The sequence below is a fragment of the Vanacampus margaritifer genome, chromosome 2 (genome assembly GCF_051991255.1).
Source record: "Vanacampus margaritifer isolate UIUO_Vmar chromosome 2, RoL_Vmar_1.0, whole genome shotgun sequence".
Classification (NCBI taxonomy): Eukaryota; Metazoa; Chordata; class Actinopteri; order Syngnathiformes; family Syngnathidae; genus Vanacampus; species Vanacampus margaritifer.
The window spans coordinates 6,334,868-6,362,310 of NC_135433.1; the positions used below are offsets into that span (position 1 = coordinate 6,334,868).

General features: G+C 37.1%; 1 protein-coding gene across 1 annotated transcript; it reads right to left on the minus strand.

Annotated features, from left to right (window-relative positions):
* Positions 1-564: 564 nt before the first annotated feature.
* Positions 565-26,932, minus strand: klhl24a (kelch-like family member 24a). Its single transcript, XM_077558631.1, has 8 exons — positions 26,670-26,932; positions 22,541-22,647; positions 19,414-20,258; positions 14,872-15,056; positions 10,873-10,991; positions 5,477-5,665; positions 4,175-4,363; positions 565-3,692 (listed from the first exon to the last, which is right to left on the minus strand). Exons 2-8 carry the CDS (start codon positions 22,613-22,615, stop codon positions 3,492-3,494), a joined length of 1,803 nt encoding a protein of 600 aa, XP_077414757.1. The 5' UTR covers positions 22,616-22,647; positions 26,670-26,932; the 3' UTR covers positions 565-3,491.
* Between the last annotated feature and the right edge of the window lie 511 nt (positions 26,933-27,443).

Here is a 27,443-nt window from a genome sequence, read left to right on the forward strand (position 1 = left end):
TGCATACGAATTTAAGGAGATTTTTTGCATTTTTTTCATATTTACGTTGTAATAAACAATGGGCATTGTGCCTTTTGTTTGCATTTTATTAATTTTAATAGGGTATAAACACACACACACAAATGTGTTGTCTATAAATGTGTATTTATTTAAAAAATATTTTGATAAAGATAATTATACACCATATGAAAATCTTATCTTACTACTTGTGAATAATGTATTAATTTATTGTGCATTCCTTGTATTTTTTGTAAAAAAAAATTAAATTTGTGGTACTGTTCATTGCATATTTCTTTGTCCTTATATTTTAAATTCAATGTATTGTGAAGCTGCTGCTTACCACAGTGTACATATATGAGGTCATGACCTGTATTATAGCTTAATGTGAAATTTGGATTTTTGAATATGTAAAGTGCAAATTATACAACTGCAAAAATAATCAGTTTCTCAGTTTTTTTTTGCTATTTATGAGTATGTTTAAATTTAAAAGAATATATATTTTCATTCTAAAAATTACTGACGGTTTTCTTTTCAAGAAAAACTATATCAAGAAACTTGACTGTATTTGGTACAAAAAGGAAAAACTTTATTGATACGGTCCACAAGTCAACCACTACAAAAACATTTTTCTTGAATCGAAGCAAACAGCATCTTAAAACATAACACAAACATTTGTAATGGTTCATATAAAAAGAAAATCAATATTCCCCTGCTGGTTTATTCTTTAAAGGCACATTAGCTCACACAAGATGACATCAGGATCAAATCCAATTTACCCAGGTTGGTTTCTACCTCCGTTCATATCAAAATATTACAAAAACAAAAATATCTTAGCTCTTGATACCTATTACACATGGGGTCAAAAACACACAATCCCACAAAAAATGAAAACACAAAATTAATGTAAATCTTATTAAAGCAAACATGTATGAAAGTCTCTAAATAGAGAATAATTCAAATGAAAAACAAATCAACATTGGTGGACATTTGAGTAAATACTCAGTGAAATCCCAGACACAAACACTTATTCTCAAACTGCGTCCACGACCAGTATCTTACCATCCCGTTGGCTTCCTGTGCGATTTGATGCCCTTGAGAAAAACTGATTGATGGCTTGATTATGTTTTGTTAAGTTAATAAAAAGTTCAACAGAAGCAAAGACAAAGCTTTCACATCTTTATCATCTTTCTAAAGTCCTTTCTTTGAACTATGACCTCTGAACCGTGGCATTGTGTGGCCCTACCATCTACACCCTTCCATATTTCACATGAAAGCAAATAACATTTACTGATACAGTAAAAAAAAAAAAAAAAAAATTAAAAAAAGACGAAGAAAGAAAAACATAACATTTTGTCGACATCTATTTAACAGGATTCTGTCAAAGTGCACGTTTGGGGCTCTCAGTTACCGAAAAAAAAAGTACATTTAAATAGAAGAAAAAACTAAATCTTCACAGCAACATCTTATCTATCAATATCAATTGTAAAAAAAAAAAATAATAATAATAAAAAAAAACCTTTTACTGACCTCAAGTCAGGGCTAGTGCTTCAAACACGTTCTCCCACTTGCAAACCCACAAACACGCACGGAGGTATCTACGGTTAACCCGAGTTACATCTTGTGTCTTTTAATGCAAAGGTGTAAGCAGCATTAGTTAACACGGCGCGGCAATGCATCGCCGACGTCATCCAAATGACATCGATTATGTCACGCACACATCAACCCGACTCTGTACAAGCACGCCACATATTCAGAGAAGACCCTACAGGTCTACGAAAAGGCCTCTCGCTACATCTACAACACCGCCCACATCGTGCCCGCTAGCTATGAATGTACACAAGAACTTTGGAGAAAACATTTTTGAAAAACACACACACACTTATAACTTATTCGTCACAATAAGAATACCAGTAATGAGATTAATATGAACGATAACATAGCAAAAATAAATCTTAAGATATAACCGTAAATCAAAGGGGCAAAGATGCAGGGAATAAATGGAAGGAACTCAACTTTTAAAAAGTGAAGTTAATTGTGTTGCTGTTACTTGATTATTGTCTTCTGTTTTTGTTTGATATTCCTTTTCATGAAGGGAAATATATTTCAGATTGGAAGAACATTAGAGCAGGTTGTCAAATTATATTACACGGTCATTTTCATTGTTATTCATCAGTTTATGTCAGGGGTGTCAAACCTATTCTATTTCATGGGCCACTTTCACCCAAGTATGTCTTTGGCTTAATAAGCCTCTAAATAATAAAATGTCAAAACAGTTCAAATTTTTCTTGGTGCAAAATTTTTTTAACGTACATTCTGAAAATCACATTCATTATTATCTTATTGCAGATTGATCTGAAATTGGTTAGCAAAAATGAGCAAAATTTTTGCCTCAAAACCTGAGTTATGGCCAAATTTCAAAATGTCATTTAAGTGGTTGTCAGTGCGCAGTGAGCAAAATTAGTAACAACATCGATTTTTTTGGTGTGAAAACTGCCGTTTTTGTTTTGTCCTTGCAGGCCAGATTGGACATGCCGACGGGTCACTTCTGGCCTGCAAGCCCTATATTTGACTCCCCTGTTCTATGTCATTTTCCTTTTTTTTTAAAAAGTCTGTAGCACTTTGAGATTCACAAATAAAACATGCATTAGAGACAAAATTATCGTTATTATTGTCTGACCTAGACCAAATATAAATTCTTAAGTCTTGTTTTCAGATGACATTTATTCAATTATTTATACACAGGATGCCCCAGTAGTCACAACACACTTCCTGTTTGCTATTTTTTTCAGGTATTAGTTGGAAAGATGTGAAGCCATCAGTATTTGGACAATTTAACCTTTGCACTTTTGAAAGCATCATTTCCTTATAGCCAATTGACATTGGAGAAGCGTTTCATAATTGCCACAAGTTTTTTTTGTCTCCTATTGCAGTTCAGAGTCATTTTAAGAAGCTTTAGCCATCACACTGCTCCGGGCGCGTAGTACAATTCACGCTATCCATGGCAAGCTTCCTTGGCTTTGCGCAAACGCCTGCTCTAGGTGTTTTGTGTTGTTTTTGTTTTTTTTGGTGGTCGTCAAAAAAAGTAAACAACAACTACTATTTTGGGAAACTTGTCATGAATAGCATAAACTGCATGACGCATTGAAGCTGTGTCTCCGACATAAAGCTTCTCAAGTTGGCACAAAACGGGGAAAAAATAGGAAATACAAAGTGTATAGTGACTTTTTAGCCACACTGTATATAAAAAAAACTGATGTGATATTCCTTGGATGTTCCTCGGACCTTTGTTAAGAAATCGAATATGAAAAAAATGATGCATAATGGCCATGATTTTCATTGTTTTGCCATTCCTCTGAATAAACAAAGAGCATTTCCTCCATTAAAGCTAAACGTTCACAGCACTGCAATGAGTGTTGCTACATAATGCTGCGGGAAAATAAAATAACTGAATAATGCTTGTAATGTGTTTATGTGTGCATGCGCGTTTCTGCTCATGGCCTGTGGTATTTATCATTGAAGCGATGTATGGTTACACAACCGTGGTAGGAGATGCAACGCGGCATTGCAGCCACCCCTGTGATGATTCCTGTGGCCGGGTCATAACACGTGATGGTGTCCGTTGCTTCGCCGTTTTCGCCCCGGCCGCCCAGGATGAAGATTTTACCGTTACACACCGACATGCCGCAGCTCTCCTACACGCAGAAAAATAGGCAGCAATTGGGTAAAAATTGATTCTGAACTTCTTCAGGTGATATTCAGTAGCACAGTTGTGGTTCTGTATAGTTTTGATGGTTTCCAATAATTGTGATGTGACAGTGGCGGCGAATTAACTTAACTCTTTGACTGCCAGACGTTTTCAGAAAAGGGATGCCGTGGGTGCCAGCCGATTTAAGCATTTTTGACTGATCTTTCAAGGTCCACAGAAAATTATGTGTTTGGACTATGGAAACACACATACTACCAAATGAAAGATTGGACTCTCATCTTTCATCAGAAAAAGTTTGTTTCTATCTTATTCTGTTCTTCAGTAATCAACAATAGAAAATGGTTAGTTTCAGCTCTGTTTTAAAAAAACGTCTTTTAACGTCTTTGGCACTCCTCCATAGGATTTTACTAAACGTTATTTAACGTTTTTGGCAGTCAAAGAGTTAAACTGGCCACAAAAATGTCCTACCTGTTTTGCGAACGTATGCACCACATGCATCCAGTAGTCCTCCACCGGGTCGTAGCAGAATATGGACCTGGTGAGACCGCCGCACACGTACACAAGGTTGTTGAGCGACACGGCGGTGATGCAGCGCTTGGCGATGGGGATGTTGGCTCGGAGGAGCCAAGTGTCTGTTTCGGGATCATAGCACTGGACCTGTGGATGTAAATATGACATGGACATACTATGAACAAAAAACATGCAGTGGGCACTTCATTAGCCCTATAAAGGCAAACGTATCATACTAAATTCAAGACATTTTGAGCTCTCTATTTCATGAGTATAATATTTTTTTCCCCATTAAAACCCTGATGTATATAATCTGACACATGCATTGCACAGATAATCCTTTAGAGGGCGGTGTCACCCAGTGGATAGCTTTTCCAGCGACCTTGAAGATCGCCCCCCCCAATTGACAAAGGAGAGACACCTATAATTATTAACTCATTTACTCGCAGCCATTTTCACTGAAGCAACCTCCTTCACTCTCGGCTGTTTTACTGGATTTTGACAGATTTTGCAAGGCCCACAGAATATTGTGTTCTATTGCTATACAAACATGGAACCTACCAAAATAAAGATTGGAGTCTCTTCTTTCATCAGGAAAAAAAGTATATTTCTACCTGTTTCTGTTTTGCATCAATTAGCATGAGAATGTACCTACGTTTCGTCATTATTCACAAATCTGTTTAGAACTGTGGGTAAATTAGCTTTTTTTCAACATGGCCCTGATTGATCTCTTTTGCTCTGCTGCCACCTGCTGGCCGTTTCTGTAATAATTACCATTTCCGTTCTCTGCAGTTGAGAGGCTGCATCAAAGCCTTCTGTATGCTTTCGCATAAAAATATATTAAAAACGTATAAATACGTCTTTGGGACACGTAAAACGCTTAAAATAGAACATATTTCTATTTTCTTGGGAGCAAAGAGTTAATAGTGACAAATGTTCTTTCTGATTTTTGTAAATATGTTTTTCTGCTTATTATTATATTTTTGAGTTATAAATGTACAAATTTAAAGCATTGTGACCGGATGTATCAAATATGACACAAATCAAAAGTCATATGTGGAAGTTGATTTTCGAAAAAAAAAAAAAACATTTGTGGAACCAATAATTACTCTATATTCTTTGTAAATACTATTTACAAAGATTCCGAATTTTCTCCCATCATATGATTCAGGCTTTAGCTTGTAGGGTTACATGATGAAAAAGGCACCACAGCTGTCATCAAGAGTGTGCGTTTGAGGCAGGAAAACATCCGTTTCCCACCTTGTCTGAACAGGTATTGTCGTCGGGCCCTCCTCCTATGACAAAAAGCTTGCTGGCACAGCTGGCCACGGCCGGCGAGCTGACCGCCTCCTTCAAGGGCGCCACCTCCGTCCAGCGGTTTGAGAAGGAGTCATAACACTCCACACTGCTCAGGCGGCTCTGGCCATCGTAGCCACCCACAGCGTAGACCTGGAATATACAGTACACCCCCCCCCCCCCCGGGGATATATCACTTGTGTACCAGGAGCTTTTCGAGACAGCATACGTGCCGGTTTACAATGTTAAACGGGAAACAGCCCATCTAATTACAAAGGTGAACATGTGATTGCACATCAGCACAAAGAGAACCAGTCTGTCTAGTGCGGAAAGGAAAAGAAATGACGCACTGCTTTTCAACATATAACCCCTGACTGACGTCTGTAAACTCCGGCCCACGGGCTGTTGTTATTGACTAACCCTTGTAATTCAGAATGTCTTGTATCTTTTCCTATTGTTTCATGTTGACACGCTTCTTTGAGCGTCCATAAGACTATTCAACACTCAGGTAAGGCAAAAAAAAAAAAAAAAAAAGGACACTTGAAGACATGTTTGAAACATTACATTCACTGGTCTGGACATAATATTAGATACACATGCACAATTTAATGTTAGCAAAATGTCCTTTACAAAGAAAATTATATTCAGTTCAACAGGAAATTAAATCACGTTTGGTTGTGGTTTACAGTGTTGTAGAACTGCGCTCCATCATAGAGGTGATTTCAAATTTACAAAAAAACGACATCCCATATTGTTAAATGAGCTCATTCACTGCAAGTCTTTTTCAAAGCAGAGGTCCTCTCGGTAGTGTCAAATTGAGGATTATCTTCAAAAAGGTACGACGTTTTGATAAAGCTCTTGTTTGGATTGTGTAGGCGTACCTAATGAGGTGGCTATAGCGAAAATAGAACGACGCATGACTAATGACAAAAATCACAGAACCTGTTGTGTGCCTGTTGCAGTATTTTGTTTGCAATACGAGACTGAGTATTAATTTATGTCATTTACATAATGGTCTCATGCAACCCCCCCCCCCCCATCCCTCCACACACACACACACCATGTTGTTCTTGTCCTTCCTAGAAATATACAGTGAAAACAAGTACAGAGAAGAGGCGAGGAGAGAGAGGAGGGGAAAAAGAGGGAGACATACAAAGGAGGGAAAAGGGAGGACACGTACGGTGAACACTGATATTTGCATTTCCAACCTGACGGAACAACTGCCTGGCTTGGCAGTTAATGAGTTGTTTACATGTGGCAATGTAACAATCCATCCCATATTCTTATAGTGAGCACCTGCCACACTGCCAAAGAAGTAATACATTTATTTTATCAAGACGTGTAGGGATTCAGCTTTAAGCAAATACACGGCACTAGCTTACACGAAGAAAAAAATAGGGTACAAGTGATGCCTCCTTAGTTTGACAAAATGCTTGTATCGCAAATCATCTTCCCCCATTGAAATGAATGGAAACGCCATGAATCCGTTCCAACCTACCCGAAAACCCCAACAAAAAAAGCGATAAAAAGCACAGCATTTAAGGTCATTTTAATGACCTTAAATGCTGAGTTTTTTTCAATTGTATTTTTCGATTCAATCGGCATTGTGCTGCTCCTGCTGATGTGATATAATACTGTTGCGGTCTCAGGCAATGCCAAATGTTCTTTGTAGAAAAAAAAAAAACGTGAATATTGTTACATAATCTGTCTTCATGTGTTGTTCGATCGTGTGATCAAATATCCATTGCTATTTGTTAGCCCGTTAATGGTGTTCTCCATTATGTGTTAGCACTAAGCTAGCAGTAGTCTTTAACACAAAGTTATGCTGTTGCACAATGTACAGTAATTCCCATTATTTTATATTTGGTTTGACAGTAAACTTAAACTGAGAGTGGCATTAAACGGCTCAAAGCATCTTCTTTTTTTTTTTTTAAGAATTGTTCATCATCTTCTAAATAGCTACTTGTTGTGAAATGAGCGCTCGTATCTCAAGGCATCTGTACATTCACTATTGCTTCAATTGTCCGAAAATGTGTTTTTGTGAACATTCTTGAATTAAAGTTGGTTAGTCAATCAATTGTTTTCAAATTGATTGTGGTGGTCTATGTAGGTAATAAATAAATAAAAAAAGCCCAAATATTGTAGTTGTGGATGTACATTATAGTTAAATATGCATAATAAGAGATAAAGACAAATGAGCAATTGATACAAACAAATACAGTAGGGTAAAAAATAGACAGTGATGGAAGAGGACAGCTGTCACCAAGTCCTGATATGACAGGGACAGGACCTATTTTTGTACAACTGTAACAGGGGACCATAGAAAGGACAGAGAAAGTGAGTTAATTGCAGTAAATGTGCAGTCAATAATATAATATTAACTTCTGTACTGTACTGAAAAGTACATTTCTCCCTTTGTGAGCAATAGTAAAAAAGACCTAAAAAATGCATAGAAGTCAGCGTGACAGGCTTGTTTACAACAAACGTGCTGCGTATTATGTGAGTATCTGTGCTCCAGCTCAAATGGGAAATTACAGGAGGAAATTGAAAATAGAATGAGGAAATGGCTGACAAGGAACTGAATCTATCTGTATGTGGGAACAATATATCGCAAAGATTTAGAGGAAAACACTATAAAAAAAAAAGAGAAATTGAACATGGCTAGGTAAGATTTCACAAGTAGCGATGGCTAGAAATGGTTAGGAAAACACACACATAACAACATAACAGTCAAATTCAAGCATATTCTTGAAAAAAAAAAAGAAAGAAAAAGAGCAATGATGATGACATGTCAGATCGGTAAAATTACCGAATGAACAATACTGAGCACTCAAAAAAATATATATTTTTTTAAATTAAATTAAAATAAAATAAAATTCAAGCATATTGTAAACAATACGTAATTGTACACTGTGAAAATGCAAAGGCACAAACTCATAAAGAGAGAGTGAACAGTGCAACAGACACAGGAAGTAGACATAGATATGAACCCCCTCTGGGAGTAAAAGGCATGCGTCTTCACGAGACATTTATGTGTGCGTAAGAATGTGCGAGCAATACTACTGTGTCACTATATCATGTTTGTCTCGTGTAAATAGGGCAAACTGAGCTAGTAACCCTTTTAGCATACAAATCGGTTTAGAATGCACTTAAGTAAACACAGCTGAGTGTAGTGGTACCTCTTAGTGACTTTTATACTGACATGTCCACACTGTTTACTAGCGTGAGACATCCCCAACATAATAACAGGATTAATGCACAATGGCTACGAATGAAAACCAGGCAAAAAACAAACAAACATAACAAAGGCCTTAAAATGGCACCTAAAGCGGTAAACACGTGTGAACTTGTACACACTACGAAGACTAACAAAAAACATGTGCCTCTATTTACTTCTGCTTCTTTAACCAAGATCATCAATTGCTGTTCCATGTTTTAGATAATTAGAACCTCTCATGAGTTGCAATGTCGGTGGTCAACAATTGTTTTTTTTCATTCTCTTGTTGCTCACAACAACAAATGCTGCGTAGACAGACTTAACAATCCAGTTCCGGAACAATTTAAGACACGAGAAGACTTATCTACCTTCTTATTCTTATCTGACTTCCATTAAATATGTTACCATGCAAACTTCAAACATGAGCGATCAACACAGATCCAAGAAACTTGTACTGCCCTGAAACAGGAATGTCCATCTGGCTGTGCATTAGAGGCCTTAAATAGCACAGCGAGTAGCGCTGGAGCTGAGATCACGTGTACAGATGGTTCGGTCCAAATGCTTTACAATTTGCTGTATTAGTCAAAGCAAGATATTGAAATATGTAAGAACAAGTTGCCAAGCCTCTACACCTGATGAGACTTTTTGGTACATGGCAGGCACAGTTCTTGACCGATTGGGTGTTGAGTGAGTGACAATTAATGAGAAAAAAAAATGGGAAAAGTGTCTACGTTTATTTAACCCTGGAGAACCCAAGAACCCTTTTCTTCTTTGGAAAATTATGAATTATACATTAAATGACTGCTATAAGTTCACTGAACACCAAAATATATGTTTTTTTAATTTTAACCCTAACTAGCTCAGAGTTGCTAATTTATCAAAATATATATATAAAACATACTCCTAGGCATTCTGCAACATGATATGAAATAGATTAACAAAAAAAAAACACAATTTTACCATCTGATGGTTTGCTGAGAAGATGGTTTTGTTTGTATTGATTTCCAGCTCAACAAAACAGCATGTTGCCAGCCATCTTGTCACCACCACGCTGGCTCATGTAAGTGCAATATTCATCCACTAGATGGCCCCATGCAGGGGTCAGAAGTGGCACTCTGGACTTTTGAAGTTAAATTTGTAAAAAAAAAAAAAAAAAAGGTCTTTGTTATTTGAGTAGCAGAATTTATAGGGGCCAAATTTGACCCCGTGGGTTCTCCAGGGTTTTAAATAAGTCAAAAACAAACATCAAGGTGTCCGAATTTTCAAGTCAATGGTTTATCCTACTTACTTAAGTAAGGTACATTTTACTTTAGGTACATCTCATGGCACACCACACAACCAAAATTTAAGTGAACTTGCTTTTTCATAAAGCAAATTTAGATGGTCAGTTGTGAAAAATATCAAATAGAATGCTCTTACTATGCTGAGTGGTATACACTAAAGAAATTGTAACTTTATAGTGTTTAACAGCCCCATTCTATGACTCAAAGTACTTTTTTATAATAAGTGGAGCTGGACATTGATGGAGAACTCAAACACAATTAAATAATGACATAGTGCTGCTCCTTGTAACAAGACGCCCTCATTGGCCAACATGACTGATAAGCAACATGCAGGTTATTGACACAGGTGACAGGAATTTGGAGTAACTTCCTATTTGCCACTGAAGAACTAGCTCATTACCGTCAATCAAAAGGCAAAGCAACGGAATGTCAAATCAGATTCTTGTATGTCTGCAGTTGAAGGCACTATGTAAGTATATGACTTTAAAAGTAGTCTGAAAGCTCTGGGGAGCCTTTTAGTAACTTTCCTGCATGGTAATTCGCTTGGGTCAACAATCATTAAAAAAAATTTAAACCGTGACTGATTATGTTAATGCTGGATTTGTTTTTTTTGTACATACAAAAAAAAAACAAGGAGAGCAATGATGATGACATGTCAAATCGGTAAAATTACCGAATGAACAATACTGAGCTCTCCAGAAAAGGGGAAAAAATGCTGGATTTGTATTTATGTGTTACCTAAAGCTCAGACCTTTACATACTAAAAAGTCACTACAAACATTGATGAATTCACGCCAAACAAACACAGGTGCATGATCCAAATTTGTCATTACAAAATGTTAAAAAGACCACTCACTCACCTTGCCCAGCAGGACGCCCATCTTGTGTCTCCAGCGGCCTTTATTTAAAGAAGCCACTCTGATCCACAGGTTGAGTTGTGAGTTATACATCCACACGTCCCTGCTGTTGATGCGACCACCTGTAGCAGAGACAGAAGTCCAGACAATAGAAAAGTGACGCTATGATATAGCAATTAAGAAGCCTCTCCTTTGGATTGTATGGGCTATAATATGATTTTTTTTCTATTTATGTAAACACCTTGAACGCTACAAAGAAAGTAAAAAAAAAAAAGGTCTATGAGAAAAAAAGTTGATGTTGAAGTAGGATAAAAATTTGTTGACTAAAAATGTCTGCCGTCGTCCATGATTCTACACTGACCTTTTTTTTTTTTTTTTTTTTTTTACAAATGCACGCATTGGACAGGAAGTTATTGAGCTCATTTTAGCTAAGGGGCAACTCGGCTCCACTTTTACTCATGGACTATTGTTGAAATCGTCTGTAAGTGACTTTTAAGATATTATTACATGTGTAATGTAGATATAATAATGTACGTGTACTCTGAACTAAATGATAGTAAGGTAGTTAGTGTTTGTATTACCTTATATGGTAATCGCTAGCACGCTCATGCTAATCGTGATTGCGAACCGTTTAGGATAGGCTAATTTTGTTGGTGTTTAATTCATGCAGAGAAGATAACAAATAATTAGTAGTAGTATCCGCTCAATTCAACTCATGTAGATATAATGATGTATGTGTGAATTAAATGGTAGTAAGGATTAGGGTTTAGCCACCTTAAAAAGTCACCGCTAGCGCGCTAATGCTAATCGCGATCACTAACCATTTAGCATAGGCTAATTTTCTTGGTTCTCACGTTCAACCTGAGTGGATTGACAAAAATAATAATAATAATTTTAAGGGGGGAAGTGAGAGGGTGTGGTTATTCGACGGAATAATCAATGGGATAATCAATTTTAAAAAGATTGGATAGTGACAGCCCGAGGAAAAATACTGCATGACTCCAGGCAGGTAAAAGAAGTTCCCACAGTTTCAATTTATGTAACCCGACATACAGCAGACACACCACACCACTCACAAAAAGTTAAAATGCGCATACAGTATATATTGTCCATACAATACACACACATTTGCACATCCATCAATCCATTGTTTTATGGATATAGACAAACAAACGTTCACACTCACGCCAATTGAAAAGAGTCTTCAATCGAGCCAACATGTTTTTGGTGACACCAGAAGTGAGTCAGATGTGTCCGTGATTAATTATCGACTGTGTACAAAGTCAAAGAGACAACCAGTCTGCTGCCCTGAAGGTTTCGGAGTTTAAAAAAAAGGCATAAGGGGATGCTTCCACAATGGCGTCATTATAATCATGGAAAACATTTTTTTTTTTTTTGCCGTTGAGTGAAAAAAAAAAGCAGAAAAAAAATAAAAAATAATAATAATCATGGAAAACTGTTTTGAAAAAGTGCTATACTCCGCAGGCGCAGTATGGTGCTTATTAAAAACTCAGTTCACATAGGGCTGCTAATCACTGCTCTTAACCATCGCACAGCAACCTTGTGTGTCGACATTTTATTTACATGAAATCCTAACGTATGCAATAATGTTAACAGACAGTTAAGGATAGCTCAGAATGCCAACGATTCCTGTTGCCTGAGGAGGTAACGGTAAGGCAACGTATGAGTAGGCAAATGTTGATGTTGTCACACTTTTTGATAAAGTCTTGATAAAGTCAGCATCGAGGGCTGTTGTCCTGGAACAGAAAGCAGGACTTGGTCTGGATAAACATTGGGGGCCATGTGCTATTTAAGACCACGGCTTACTGCAGCTATGCAGGATGAACTGGACGGCGCTAACACCACCCCCCACCCCAGGGGGGCATACAGTCAGAGTGGAGGAGGGTAAGAACTCGAGTAAAGTTGGAAATACAATAACAAAGCGGGAAAAAAGATAGAAATGGGTCAACGAGAAGCGTGCAAACGTGTGTGTGTGTCTTTGAGGAGGGAGGGATGTGTTGACTTTTCCAGGCGGGTTCTCTGGGGTAGATAGACAGCGCGCACGTGAGGACTTAGCAGTTAGCTCATAAAAAAAAAAAAAAAAAAAAAAAAGCATAAACACGACACACACTCAACTGCAAGAAAGACCACGTTTTCCCCCCGCCCTCTTTTTTTTCCTCTTTCTCAACTGCTGCTGCTGTTTTTTTGTCCAGTGTGTTTCCAGCTTATGCTGGGCATGTTTGCGCACGACCTATGCTTGAAGGCACATTTAAAACGACTTATTCCTGGAAGAAAAAAAAAAACCTTTTCACCTCCACAATTCAAAAACATGGAAAAATAAAAACACTGAACTTTAGACATTGAAAGTTTGGCTCTAAAGTAAAAAAAAAAAAAAAAAAAGAATGATGTAATGTGCTTATCTAGGTGTCACCAAAGAAGGCTTACGTGATTCTTAACTCTTTGACTGCCAAAAATGTTAAATAACGTTTAGTAAAATCCTATGGAGGAGTGCCAAAGACGTTAAAAGACGTTTGTTTCAAAACAGAGGTGAAACTAACCATTTTCTATTGTTGATTACTGAAAAACGGAATAAGGTAGAAACAAACTTTTTTTTCTGATGAAAGATGAGAGTCCAATCTTTCATTTGGTAGTATGTGTGTTTCCATAGTCCAAACACATAATTTTCTGTGGACCTTGAAAGATCAGTCAAAATGCTTAAATCGGCTGGCACCCACGGCATCCCTTTTCTGAAAACGTCTGGCAGTCAAAGAGTTAAGACAGGCTAGAATCTAAAAGTGCAACTCCCAGCAAATAAAACCAAGTCATGAAATAATATCAAATATTTAGCAATATTATACAGTAGCCATCCTATAAGCGTGCAGACCGATGGAAAAATTGTGACTGGCTACAAGAAAAGCTTCACTTTGCCAGCAGAATTTACTCGCATATACTGAATACCTTCTAGCATTTATTTTATGAAATATGATTAAATATTGTGGGGATTGTTTATGGGATACAAGCCCGTAAGGATTTTGGTTAAACTGTAAACTGTCCAATGATCCATTATTATCTTAAAAATATATATATTTTATGTTGACATGAAAAAAAATTTGTTTCTTTGTTTTTGTTTGGGCTCCACCACTCTAGGATGCCAAACCTGCAGAAATTAGAACAGCTACTTCTGTGGAAATGTTTAATTCTCGATTTAGAACTTATTTTTACACTCTTGTATTTTGGTAAACCACACATAGAATGAAAATGTCTCTTATCCTGCTTCACCCACTTACATGTGAATTCAAGCTGTTTCTCCTTTCTGGCTGTAACTCATTCACTGCCATTGACGGCTATAGACGTAAAAAATATATATTTTAACAATTTCTATTAGTTTAACATTTTTCACACTTTTGTTAACAAGAGTATGAAAACCTAGAATTTGTATTGTATTTGAACAGATATAACATTTGTGATTAATCGTGAGTTAACTAGTGAAGTCATGCAATCAAAAATGCTAATTGCCTGACGCCCCTAATTTTTAAAAAAAAATTCTTAACAAAAAAAAAGATTATTAAAAATGTATTTTCACTTTACAATTATTATTTTTTTATATATATTTTAAAATAAATGATTATTAAAAATGAGGGGTGTCAGGTGCTAATTTTTTTTTATCGTAATTAATTGCATGACTTCACTAATTAACTCACGATTAATCACAAATTTTATAACTGTTCTAAATGTACGAAAAATGTTTTCTAGGTTTTCATACTCTTGTTAACAAAAGTGGAGTAAAAGTTAAACTAATAGAAATAGTTCAAATGAATTTATGACGTTTTTAGTCGTCAATGGCAGTGAATGAGTTAAGTACCCAGTGACTGGCTAGCGACCAGTTGAGGGTGTACGCTGCCAAAATCAGACCCCACCTCACTCATGACCCTAACAAGGATAAGCTGTATAGAAAACTTTTTATCGCACTGATTTGATGGTCCAGTTGTACCAGGCTCTTACCTGACACCAGGATATCATTGCGGAGGGCGCACACGGCGTACTCCGACTTGGTGAACTCGGGCAATTTGGCCAGCGACTTCCACTCTCCCGTCACCGGATCGTAGCACTCTGTGTAGGGCAGGTTGAAGCCCCCTACTCTCTCACAACCGCCCACCACCACAATCACCTCAGAGTAGCCAGTCGACCTAGAACCAGGAAAACATTTGAGGTTGATACAGGAAGGTAAATATGTTGAAATAATCAAACAATTCAATAGGACCTAAAAGAGAGCTGAATCAATAATTCTGCCCGTATAACAATAACTAGACTAAGGCACTCAGCAGCATCGAGTTTTGCCAAGGCGGAAAGACATGGTCTTTATCAACACAAAGGATTCTTGGCAAAGAACAGTTTAAAATAAACAATATACTCACATTGTTACATGAATAAAGACAAATGGTGTGAAGGCTCTCTGCCAAGTGGCCAAGGGGGTTATAACAAAGCTACATGAAGTCTTAGTTGATATTGTGGGCTGGATAATGTGGAAAACTGAATCAGACTACAGTACTGCATATTTAACTCATTTACTGCCATTGACGGCTATAGACGGCCAAAAATTATTTGAAATATTTCTATTAGTTTAACTTTTTTTCCCCACTTTTGTTAAGAAGAGTATGAAAACCTAGATTTTTTTTAAATTGTTCATTTAGAACAGATAAAAAATTTGTGATTCATCGTGAGTTAACTAGTGAAGTCATGCGATTCAATTACGATTAAAAATTTTAATTGCCTGACGCCCCTAATTTTTAATAATATTTTCTTTTTTTAAATCGCGTCAGGCGATTAAATTTTTTAATTGTAATTAATCGCATGACTTCAATCGTTAACTCACGATTAACCACAAATTTTATATCTGTTCTAAATGTACAATATTTTTTCTAGGTTTTCATACTCTTGTTAACAAAAGTGGAAAAAATGTTAAACTAATAGAAATAGTTCAAATAATTTTTTGACGTCTATAGCCGTCAATGGCAATGAAAGAGTTAAAATTTGAACCCCCCCCCACCCCCATTCAGTTTAAAGCTGACTTAAGCTGACATGTAAACACCACACACACATCAACATTTTGAGGGATTTATTATGGCAGGGAAGACAGAGGTGACGTTCCTGCAGGAGTAGCTTCACTTATCTCCAAGGCAAAGTTCATTTCCAAAAGCTCCTATCAATCTCAGCCGCAACAAAAACAAAACTTGAGCTCCATTTCCATGATCGCATAGTTGTCGTGCTCAGAACTACTGATTGGAGCTTCCCTTTGTTGTGAACGGCCCAAAGTTTTTGTGAAGTGTGAGAAGGCAGGTCGGACAGATTATTGTGTATTCCCCGTGCGTGTGTTAAGGTAAGAGACCGCCTAAACCAGGCGTGGCTCGTGTTATTAATAATCATTTGTTCACGTGATGTTGTCTGCATGTTCTGGAAGCTTCCCAACAGCACAGCCGCAGAAGAAGAAAATCAATCAACTATTTTGAGCAGAAAAGAATTGATCCCCCCCAGGGCAAACTGTAAAAAAAGAGAGACCAACTGCCTGCTTTGTTTCCCGCTCATAACAAACCTGCCTGGATACGGACACAATACAGCTCAAATACACCACGTCTTGAAAACACCAACCGTTACAGCAGGTCATCTCGCTCAATGGAGCAGCTGCTGTGTTGCTGTACAGCTGCCCGCCCATGTCCTCCGTTTTAAATTTCATTAATGAGGCCTCAATCAGCGCTGGCCTTTGTCCTATCGGACGCACTTCGATGAAAACCAAATATGGCAGGTTCAAGTGAAGTCAATTGTGCTGAAGGTATGTAATACAAGACCCAACATTTCTTTGTGGTCGTCTGTTACATCATGTTATTCGTTTCTTGACACTCTCCGGCTACTGAGTCTGTGTACCAACATGCCTTGCTTCCTCTTATACTTGAAAAGGAGCATCAAAACACAGACATACTGTACTTAGCAAGTAATTCTCCCTGTCACTTTGTCTTGCGCGCACACGCACACACACAAAAAAAATAAATAAAAAAAATAATTAACTCATTCACTGCCATTGACGGTTATAGACGTCAAAGATCCATTTTTACTGGGCTGGCTGTGTATGAGTTAAGTTCAACAAAAGCACCAAATTTTAGTTGTAACCTCTGCCTACATAAAGTAAAAAAAAATTTTACTCATTCAATGCCATTGACGGTTATAGACGTCAAAGATCCATTTTTACTGGGCTGGCTGTGTATTTAAGTGAGTTAAGTTCAACAAAAGCACCAACTTTTAGTTGTAACCTCTGCCTACATAAAGTAAAAAAAATGTTTTAACTCATTCACTGCCATTGACGGTTATAGACGTCAAAGATCCATTTTTGCTGGGCTGGCTGTGTATGAGTTAAGTTCAACAAAAGCACCAACTTTTAGTTGTAACCTCTGCCTACATAAAGTAAAAAAAATGTTTTAACTCATTCACTGCCATTGACGGTTATAGACGTCAAAGATCCATTTTTACTGGGCTGGCTGTGTATGAGTTAAGTTCAACAAAAGCACCAACTTTTAGTTGTAACCTCTGCCTACATAAAGTAAAAAAAATGTTTTAACTCATTCACTGCCATTGACGGTTATAGACGTCAAAGATCCATTTTTACTGGGCTGGCTGTGTATGAGTTAAGTTCAACAAAAGCACCAAATTTTTAGTTGTAACCTCTGCCTACATAAAGTAAAACATTTTCGTCTAGCTATTTGCTTTACAAATAAGACTACTTTCATCATCTGTTCAGTCTCCACTACAGCAACATAGTGGGCTGATTTGGTGAAAAAAGGACATAATCATCAATTTATTGATTGTGAATATAATGAGTCCAGAAAATTCAAAGAGAAAGACCCTCCCATCTGATCTAGCAATTCATTTTCTATCCTAGCTACCCTATGAGAATACAGATGGAAAATAGCATTGTGCTAAATCTGGTGCAGCCATCTTTTTAATGTTACTGCACACTGTCCTTTTAATAAACTAAACTCAAACTCCAAATTGAACCTTTCACTCTGGACTCGTCGCCGGGCAAGGGCAAATGCAGATGAAAAAACATTCACACTTACATTCACATCTATTGATAATTTAGTCTTCATTTAACCTAACATGTTTTTGGTAGGGTTAAACAATTTGGAAATATAATCTACTAATAAGCGATTATTTTTCTCAAGGTCCTCCAAACATAAGCAAATATTTTAGTTGTTAATTTATTGTACACTTTGACTTGCAGTCTTCACTATGTTAGTGTCACTAGTGTTCAATATGACAACTTCACTAAATTCAACCAAACAAGTCATAGTGGCAGAAAGTCACAAATCAGATAACAACAATAATGCAAATCGGTGGCTTTATCACTTCAACTTTTCGCGCTTCATGAAAAAATTATAATAACCGATATTTGGAGCCGATATTCATTTTCAGTAAAAAAAAAAAAAAGGGGGACAAATATATTGGTGTCAATTTATTATTTTTTTAAATACAAATGTCAATCTTGACTTTGTTGTAATGACTTAAAGCATGTTTATTTATTTAACAATTTTTCAGACTTTTCAAAATGTGTAAGTTTTTTTTATCTTAGACAATAGACGTCCTTTTAAATTCCTAACAAAATGTTCAAGCAGCTCCCGAGGTTATTAATAAGTCTAAAAAAGTTAAATGGTACTTAAACATGTAAATAGTCTAGTTATCAAAATTTTAAAATGCCTGAAATCTTAAACTTTCATATTTCTTTGTTTTAACTCATTCAAACCCAAAAAACGTATAAATGCGTTTTTAATACTTTGTCCTTCACTCCCAAAAACGTATTTATACGTTTTTTTATGTGTGTGTTTTAATTACAGGAGGCTTTAATACAGCTTCTGACATGAAGAGGTCGCTTAAAGCAATGGTAGTTATAAAAATAAAAAATAATAAAAAATACTGCTAGCAGCAGAGTATAAGAGATCAGCAACACGCTCTTTTTGCCAGTGTTTTCAACACGTTTGTGAATAATGATGAAACTTAGCTATATTCTAATGCTATTTACTGCAAAACGGAAACAGATACTAATGTACTTTTTTTTCCTGATGAAAGAAAAGACTCTAATCTTTCTTTTGATAAGTTCCATGTTTTTATAGCAATAGAACAGAATATTCTGAGAAAATTCTGTAAAACAGCCGGGAGCGAAGGGGGTTGCTTCAGTGAAAATGGCTGGTAATGAAAGGTCAGAAGGTTCCCAGGGTCAGCACCATCTTTTATGAAGTGAACTGAAAATTTAAAGAAATAGTTCTCTGAGAGTAAAATGGTTTAAAATGGACTTTTTATTGCCCTTTCAGCTTTTAAAAAAAAGGCCGATACCGATAAATGTTTAAATGTCCAATATCGGCACCAATCATCGACCAGGCCGATTATCAGTCTATCCCTACCACTTAGTCAAATGCCCATCCCTATTTTTTTTATTGCATGTGTTTCCCTGTGCAAACCGGTTTGACCTCACATCAGCAATAACCAGAAGGCAAACATTACCTGCGTGGCCGGGTCCTGGGTGACATCATCTCGTTTCCCAGCACGTGGTAGCGCCTGGCCTCGTGGAGAAGATGGTAGCACTCGGGAGCGTTCTGGATGAGCTGGTCTCCCTCCACCGTCTGAACGAAGTAGTTGGGGTGCAAAAGCGGCAGGCGCACATGGTGGAGCAAAGCCTTCAGCATGGGTTTGCGGTGCTCCACAACGTGGTACACCCAGCGCATCACCGCCTCAAACACAAGCTCCTCCTTACCGATGGACAGCTCGTCGCTGTCGATGTACTCTTCCAGCTCTTCCCTGCGGAGGTCGAGGAACTCCTCGTGCTGAGCGACCTCGGAGAAATTGGCCAGAGCGTAACTGCGGCAGCGGCTGGCGAGCTGCTTGAGGGAGTGAGCGTCGGCAAAGCGCTGGATTCCCAAACAGTTGCACGGGTCCAGCTGGTCCTCCAGGAACTTTGCGCAGGCGTCGCGCAACGTGGCGATCTGGAAGAGATTGGAGGTCTCGAAGAGGAACTGGACGTTCTCCGTGGTGATCTTGGCACGGCCGGTGTAAACGTAGGCCAGGAAGGATTCCATGGCTTCGGCCAGGATGCCGTTGATCTCCACCAGCATCTCGCGGCTCTCGCGGTGGTCGTTGCAGAACATGGCTCTGAAGTAGGAGGAGCACGCCGAGAGCACGGCCCGGTGGCAGGGGAACTCGCGGCCTTGCACGCTGATGACCACGTCGGTGAACAGGCGGCAGTCGCGGAACTCGTTGAACACCTGCAGGATGCCCTCGGAGTGGGAGGAGCCCGAGCAGAAGTCCAATACTTCCTGGCTGGCTACAGTCTTGGATTCCACCTCAAACACCTGAGGAAATTCAGATTTCTCAAACGGTGGTGCTCAAACTGGGCTCCAGCAGCAATAAACTGGGGTTCTGAGAAATCATTTGCAATGATTTTATTTTTATTTTTGAAGTCAGAAGGTGTGCCAATAAGAATACAAAACAAAATTGGGTTGAACCATGAGTCAACTAGTCTGCATTGACGTTTTACGCTAATCGATGTTTTTAGCATCTTGTCTTCCAATTATCCAAATTACAGAGGATTTTGTTGCCGTTGCCGGAATATAACACTTTGTGGAGCATACAGCTGTCAAAATTAATTGATTAATTAACAAGTAATCCCTGATCAAATTAATCGATTTTAATAATCGAGTAATTGTTTGGAGCTATTTTTTCATTACAAATTGTCCGAATCCACTGATTTGAGCATATCAACGGTAATTGTTCGCTGATTTCTGTAGTCCTTGTGATGATCTTTTGCGTTATTTAATCAAAATAAGACATTTGCAAACATCTGATTTTACTTTGGAAAACAATGACCGAACCGCTAACATAGTACAACATCCATCCCCCTTTTTTTTAAATCACTATACAAACACGAAATACAAAATAAACACCAATCACTTAAATGCAAAATTAAAACTAAAATCTGTCAATTATTTGATTGAATACGCGATAGATTAATCGATTCTAAAGATATTTGATAGTGACAGCACTAGCACTGGAGCAGTGAAATGTCGGGCCAAATAGGCAACAAAGACGTCATACAGATGTGCAGGTCCGAGAGTACAACAATAAACTAAGCATTTAGTAAAAGTGTAATGAAAAGTTGTGAGTACGTAAGTACACTCACTATTGAATTTTTTACGTTTAGAACCGTCAATGACAGTGAATGAGTGAAAAACTCTGATTTGATGGTGACAAATCATCACAAAGTTCTACTTTTTCAAAAACAAAACACATATTTAATTTTGATTTTATCTCTTTCTATTCTGTTGTTTTTTCCTTACTGTAAACTGCAGCTGGACGGAGTCCAGGAAAAAGTTCCCCACGGGGAAAATAAAAGTATATCGTATCGTATATCGTATCGTATCGTATCGTATATTTTCAAAATAAAAGGGGTAATATTTGATTTGATTTTTATTTGTCTTAAACAAGCACAGCAATAAAAAACATTGCGACAATATAGTTGTATTATTGAAGTTCACGCAAAATGGAAACACGACTTTCTTCGAAATAAACATTTTTGTTCTTGTAGGATTATTCTGATAAAATTACTACTTTTTTCTGTTTAAAAAAAAAAGAATGTATTGGAGCTTGATTGCAGTATTCTCATAATGTCACAACTTATTATCTCTGGAAAATTAGGGCATCTTACACATAGTTTAGTTGGGTTATAACTAGGGGTGTAACAATAACCGCAATATCGTGATATCGCGATATTAAAATTGCCACAATATTGCCGTCGTCATGCTACGATATTTAAAGCAAATATTAACATACACTGTGCATTGTTTACAAAGTAATACAAGATGGCGGAGGGCGGCGACCATACTAGCATAGTGGCATGTATATAGCAGAAAACTCACGAGGATGATATATATAGTATAATGACAGTGTTTCCCACACCATGTTAATACTTGGGCGGGCCACCCAAGTAAATTGGCCATCACCCAAGAAGTTTTCAAGAAAATTGATTTAAAATATATTTAAAAAGAAGAAAAAAAAACGTGTTGCGACAGGATATATCGCATGTAACGTTAGTTCGCTGTCACTCACTTGTGGATCGTGAGGCGTAGTAAAAGGACTGAGACCCACCTCCCATCTCCACCGCCGGAGTCCACCCACCCAAGTCGATTTCAAATCTTTCAATTTTTTTTTTTCATATTGCCAACACCACCACAATATCCTGATAATTATCGTATTGTGAGGTTGATATCGTGATAATATTGTATTGTGACATTCGGATATCATTACATCCCGAGTTATAACTCAAAGGAGCAACCTGGGAGTCGTTTGGAACCCACAGGGTGACATTTTGTGGCCCCTACTTAACATTGTTTTTCTTGAAAGAGAAAGTTTGGCGACGAGAAAAAAAAACAATTTCAAGAAAAAAGAGAGGATTTTTGTATTGTATTTGTTGTTGTTGTTGATTGGATTTTTTATGAACACTTGAACTTTGTGGTTTACGATTATGAGGGATCCTTGATTTAAAAAAAACAACAAAAACAAACAAACAAAAAACTCAAGGCGTGCCCTTTTCTCGGTTACCAAAAATGGTACACCAGGTGGACTCTTTCCAACACACCTTGCGTTTTACAGCCGGTGAGTCTCTGATGCCAGTGTCCTCCCTGTTCATCCGTCTTCCCAGAATCAACACCATGGCTGAAGCTTTTAAAGGAGACTGAAGATGACCTGTAGAAAAGCAGCCACCCACACAAATTGTGAACAACATTTGCAAGAAGTATGCTTTGTGTGCATTAGGGGTGGGAATCTTTGAATGTCTCGCGGTTCGATTCGATTCCGATTTTTGGGTCTGCGATTGGATTCGGAATCGATTTTTGATTAAGAATGATTTTTGATTCAAAATGTTTTGATTGACAGTGAATTTTGCTTCAATCTATAGATGTGCAAGGAATTGTAACGATCTACTCCAGTCTGACTCGCTAATGCTAATTAGCGCGCTACTCGCGGCACTTATCACTCAAAAGAACGGCTCCACACTGCAAAAAAACAACTTTTATTGGAATAACTTGATCGTGACTTTTTCCTTCTACTCTCTAATGTGGCTACAACTTAACAGTGTATCAGACCGCGTGGAACCACACTGCCTCTAAGTGGTTTGAATCGAGTACAACATGAACAGGGCTCCCAATAAAGGCACACACAAAGGCAAGACAGTATAAAATAATTTAAATAAAATAGATTTTGGGACATTTAAAATCGGTTCTAAATCATACTTAATGAGAATTGCGATTCTTATGAGAATCGATTTTTTGGGGCACACCCCTAGTGTGCATAGACAAATCTTAGAACTTTGAGTTCAGCTCATACGAAATGGGAGCAAAAACCAAAATGTTGTGTTTATATTTTTTTTTTACTGTGAAGCTGTACCTATGAATTATACCGTACATAGCAACCTGTTTGAATCACTGTGGTTCCAAAAAAAAAAAAAACAGTCACCAAAGGCAAACAAAGCACACAATGAGAACACACATGAGAGGCGTGGGGTGACATTTAAAAGTCTAACATCACTTACATCACAGAAACGCTATTCTGTTTGAAAATATATGTGACCGGCACACACATTAGCGTGTCGACACTTCCTCTAGAGCACATCACTGACACTGACACTAAACAGTTGTGCCCTGGAGCACAATGGACTCTGCGATGTGGAAGAGCGACAGGTTGAGCAACCGTTGGAAGGACCGACCTACATGTCAGTCAGGTTTGTTTTGAAACGGGATGGCACATCATCAACGCTGAAACAACACAGGTGCGCAACTTGGATTGAAACTCATTCAAATAAGTTTGTACATGGACCAGCTCAATTGTCAATTAATAACGTCAACACTGCACTTAGTAAAAAAAATAATAATAGTGGTCCATTTAGATCCTTGTAGATTTCCTCTAAACTGCAGTGCTTTTCAAACATTTTACACCAAGTATTACCATTTCAAAAAAGACTTTGCTCTCCAAATACCATCATCGTGACCAACATTAAAATTAGGGACGCACGATAATATCGGCGGCCGATAATTATCGGCAATTATCGACCAATTTGATGTCATACAGATAAACCAGATAATCGCTGATAATAATAGACATGCCACATTGGTCCATCTGTTGCGTTTGTGGCTCAAGTTATGCCCAACTCCTCAACCCCTCCCCTCGCCTATTTCAGTGTTGCATATTTGTGACGTCATAAAGCGCGCGACCTCGTGTTCACAGAAGATGCATCATGGCAACATGGCAGTTAAAATGTTACCCTCGCAGTTTTTTGTTGCATTTTTAAAACACGGCTGTTTTGTTTTGGCCAACTCGGAATGAGTTACTGGTTGTCTTAATTAAATTCAGCTTTGTGGTGCTTTGCACAATGTTTCAATGTATTTGTACATGTTAGACCTATAGTAGGACGCAAAAGTATATTTGTATTCAAGTTAATTTTGCAAACAATTATCGGCTTACTTATCGGTTATCGACACTTTCTAAATTATTGGTTTATCGTATCGGTTGAAAATAGCATTATCGTGCATCCCTAATTAAAATGTAATAGCAAAGTAGGTCCATCTAGTAATTAAAAAAAAACAAGGTAATAGCAATTGTAAGACAATTAAAATATAAGAAAGTTAAAAAAAAAAAAAGACTCATATAGAAGATGGATGGATGGATGAATTTTTGACATGTTACAGACCAAACCAGTAACTAATTAATTAATTAAACCTAATTAATTTACAGTATGTTTGTGCATGTTCAACAGCTCCCCTGCTGGTTGCAGTAGTAGTGCACTCCATAATTTCGCCTCAGTTCAAGACACGATTCAACAACAATCCATTCCGCACAATAGTCAGAATCGCATTTGACCTGAATATAACTTCCTGTGGAGATATATCCAGATTTAAAAAAAACAAAACTGGAGCAGCTGATTGACAGCTGCAGCAGTGAGGTCATTTATTGCAGGTTATTTTTAAACTCTGGCTCACGTTCAACACAGTCAATGTCTTTTCACGTGTGTGAGGTAAATAAGTAAACCTGCCAACAGCATGCGAACAAGCGCCTCATCGAGACAAAAGGACTGGTTGGGCCACAATGCTCCTGACTGAATTCAGGTGACACATAACACATGAATTAAGTGGAATATTACTTATATCACTCCAAAAAAATATATAATTCAGTTGTGCTTGTTCCTAATAAGATGGACTTAGCATGAGAACACTGGCAGTGGTGGAAATTAATTAACTCATTCACTGCCATGGACGGCTATAAACGTCAAAAATTCATTTGAACTATTTCTGTTAGTTTAACATTTGTTTCCACTTTTGTTAACAAGAGTATGAAAACCTACCCTTGTATATTTAGAACAGATATCAAATTTGTGATTAATCGTGAGTTAACTAGTGAAGTCATGCGATTAATTGCAATTAAAAAAATTAATCGCCGGACAAAAAAATGTAATCGGAATTAATCGCTTTGACTTAAATAAATAGTTAACTCACGATTAATCACAAATTTTATATTATATATATATATTTATATATGTACAATAAAAAATCGAGGTTTTCATACTCTTGTTAACAAAAGTAGAAAAAAATGTTAAACTAATAGAAATAGTAGTAATGATTTTTTGACGTTTATAACCGTCAATGGCAGTGAATGAGTTAACGAATGACTGCACTGGACTTGAGTATTTCTGTTTATTTTTTTATTTACTCCCTACATTTGAAAACAGACATTTGTACTTCCTACTCTTTATCAAATAGGCTTGTAACTTAAAAAATCTATAAAAAAATAACTCAATGTGAAAAAAGACATCAATAGAGAGATGTAAAGTCAATAGTGGTTAGTCAATCTTAATTGATAGTTATAGGGGGCTTATAAGGCAGAAATATCGAGCAGTCTTGTGCTAAAAAAACAAAACAAAACACCAGCTTCATAATTAAAATACGAAAAAAATGCATCCAAATAGGTTTACTTAATAAGTTGATAGCTAATGTAGCCTTTTTTTTTGCCACTCAGTTGTTCACAATGTTAGCAAAGCTATGAGAAAATGTTTTGATACCATTTAAGTCCAGCAAAAACTAGCAACATATGTGATTTTTATATATATATATATATATATTATTATTCTCAGTAGAAGCAAAGTTCCACTTACCTAAGTAAAGTTCAGAACTTCAGAATCAGTATTTATTTATTCATTCATTTAACTTTTTAATAAATACAGTAGTTGAATCAGTGCTTCTTTTTTTCTTACATAAGTACACTGCATGTACAGTACAACACAAAATAGACAGTAGTTTATGTCATTTAACGTTGTAAATAAGAGTAATGGTGATATTAAGTTATGTAAGTTTAAATTAAATAACATTATATTAAGTTATGTGAGGTTAAAAAAAAACACATTAAAATATCATAATACTGACATACATTTTGAAAATGTCCACTCACAACTTCAATATGAAAGCGTTTGAATAATTAAGATATATCATGAAGTAGACGTTCAATAAATGCTGGTCAATCATGTATTGAAATACAGGAAAACGTGTGCATGTCGTAAACAAAGGCGACATGTCTCGTGCCGACGGTCAGCCTCCCACACTCAAAAACATAACCAAATTCGCTATCATTTCACTCTATGCAGTCCAAATATAACCTAGACAAAACACAGACCGTTATTATTTGAAATGATCTTCCCATCAGTTATAGAAAACAGCTATTACCTTAGGATGGTTTCCAATTGAAGATTCCTTCTCGGTTTCAAGTGGACACAAAAAGGCTAAGGGGGGGGAAAAAAGACCCTCTCAAACAAAAACAAAAAACCGTAAACGTTTATAAATATATTTTTAATAAGTCCCCAGCAGGAATTACGGGACAATAAGTAGGCTGTTTCGCAGCCCGCACATTTTTGACACCAAAACGATACTACTAACAAAGAACTCTCTAGCTAACTGTAAACACACAAGCTATTTATACTTGTCACGAAAAAAAAAGTTCCTTCCCCAGAGCGCCCACTCAGCTGGGTCGCAGGTGCATTGTTGGTAATGTAGTTTATATAATGTTTCGTCGCCGTATCTTTGCCTTTATCATAAACTACACTTCCCAGGTAAGGAAGACTCTCCACGTGGCTCGCTTTTGTTTGCAAACAAACTCGAGTTTCGGAGAAGAAACGCAGCATGAATAAAGCACAAATGGTCAAGATCTAGGAAATACAACTTTTTGATTGTTGCGGTTTAGATGTGCGTGTGACAAAACTTTGCGTGATCTAACACAGTCGAAATCTGATATTTTTAAAACACATTTTGTAGTTTGATTTTTATTTTTAAAACAACATTTTGTAGTCGTTATTTAGCTTACTTCGAATCCAGTCTAAAAAAAAACGTGAAATATGTTTTAAGTAGCATAAAAATAGTCGGAGCTTATTTGAAAAATAATAATAGTCCAATTTTTCAGGTAAGGGTGAGTAGGAGGAGCGCAGCCTGGCAAAAATAAAGGAC

What these genes read in the sequence shown, in the direction of transcription:
- klhl24a (XM_077558631.1), bottom strand. Translation starts at nt 22,615, where the DNA reads ATGGTGTTGATTCTGGGAAGACGGATGAACAGGGAGGACACTGGCATC. An exon ending in CCCAGGACCCGGCCACGCAG is followed by an intron (nt 15,057 to 19,413) that starts GTAATGTTTGCC and finishes TCCTGGTTCTAG; the next exon opens with GTCGACTGGCTACTCTGAGG. An exon ending in CAATGATATCCTGGTGTCAG is followed by an intron (nt 10,992 to 14,871) that starts GTAAGAGCCTGG and finishes TCTCTGCTACAG; the next exon opens with GTGGTCGCATCAACAGCAGG.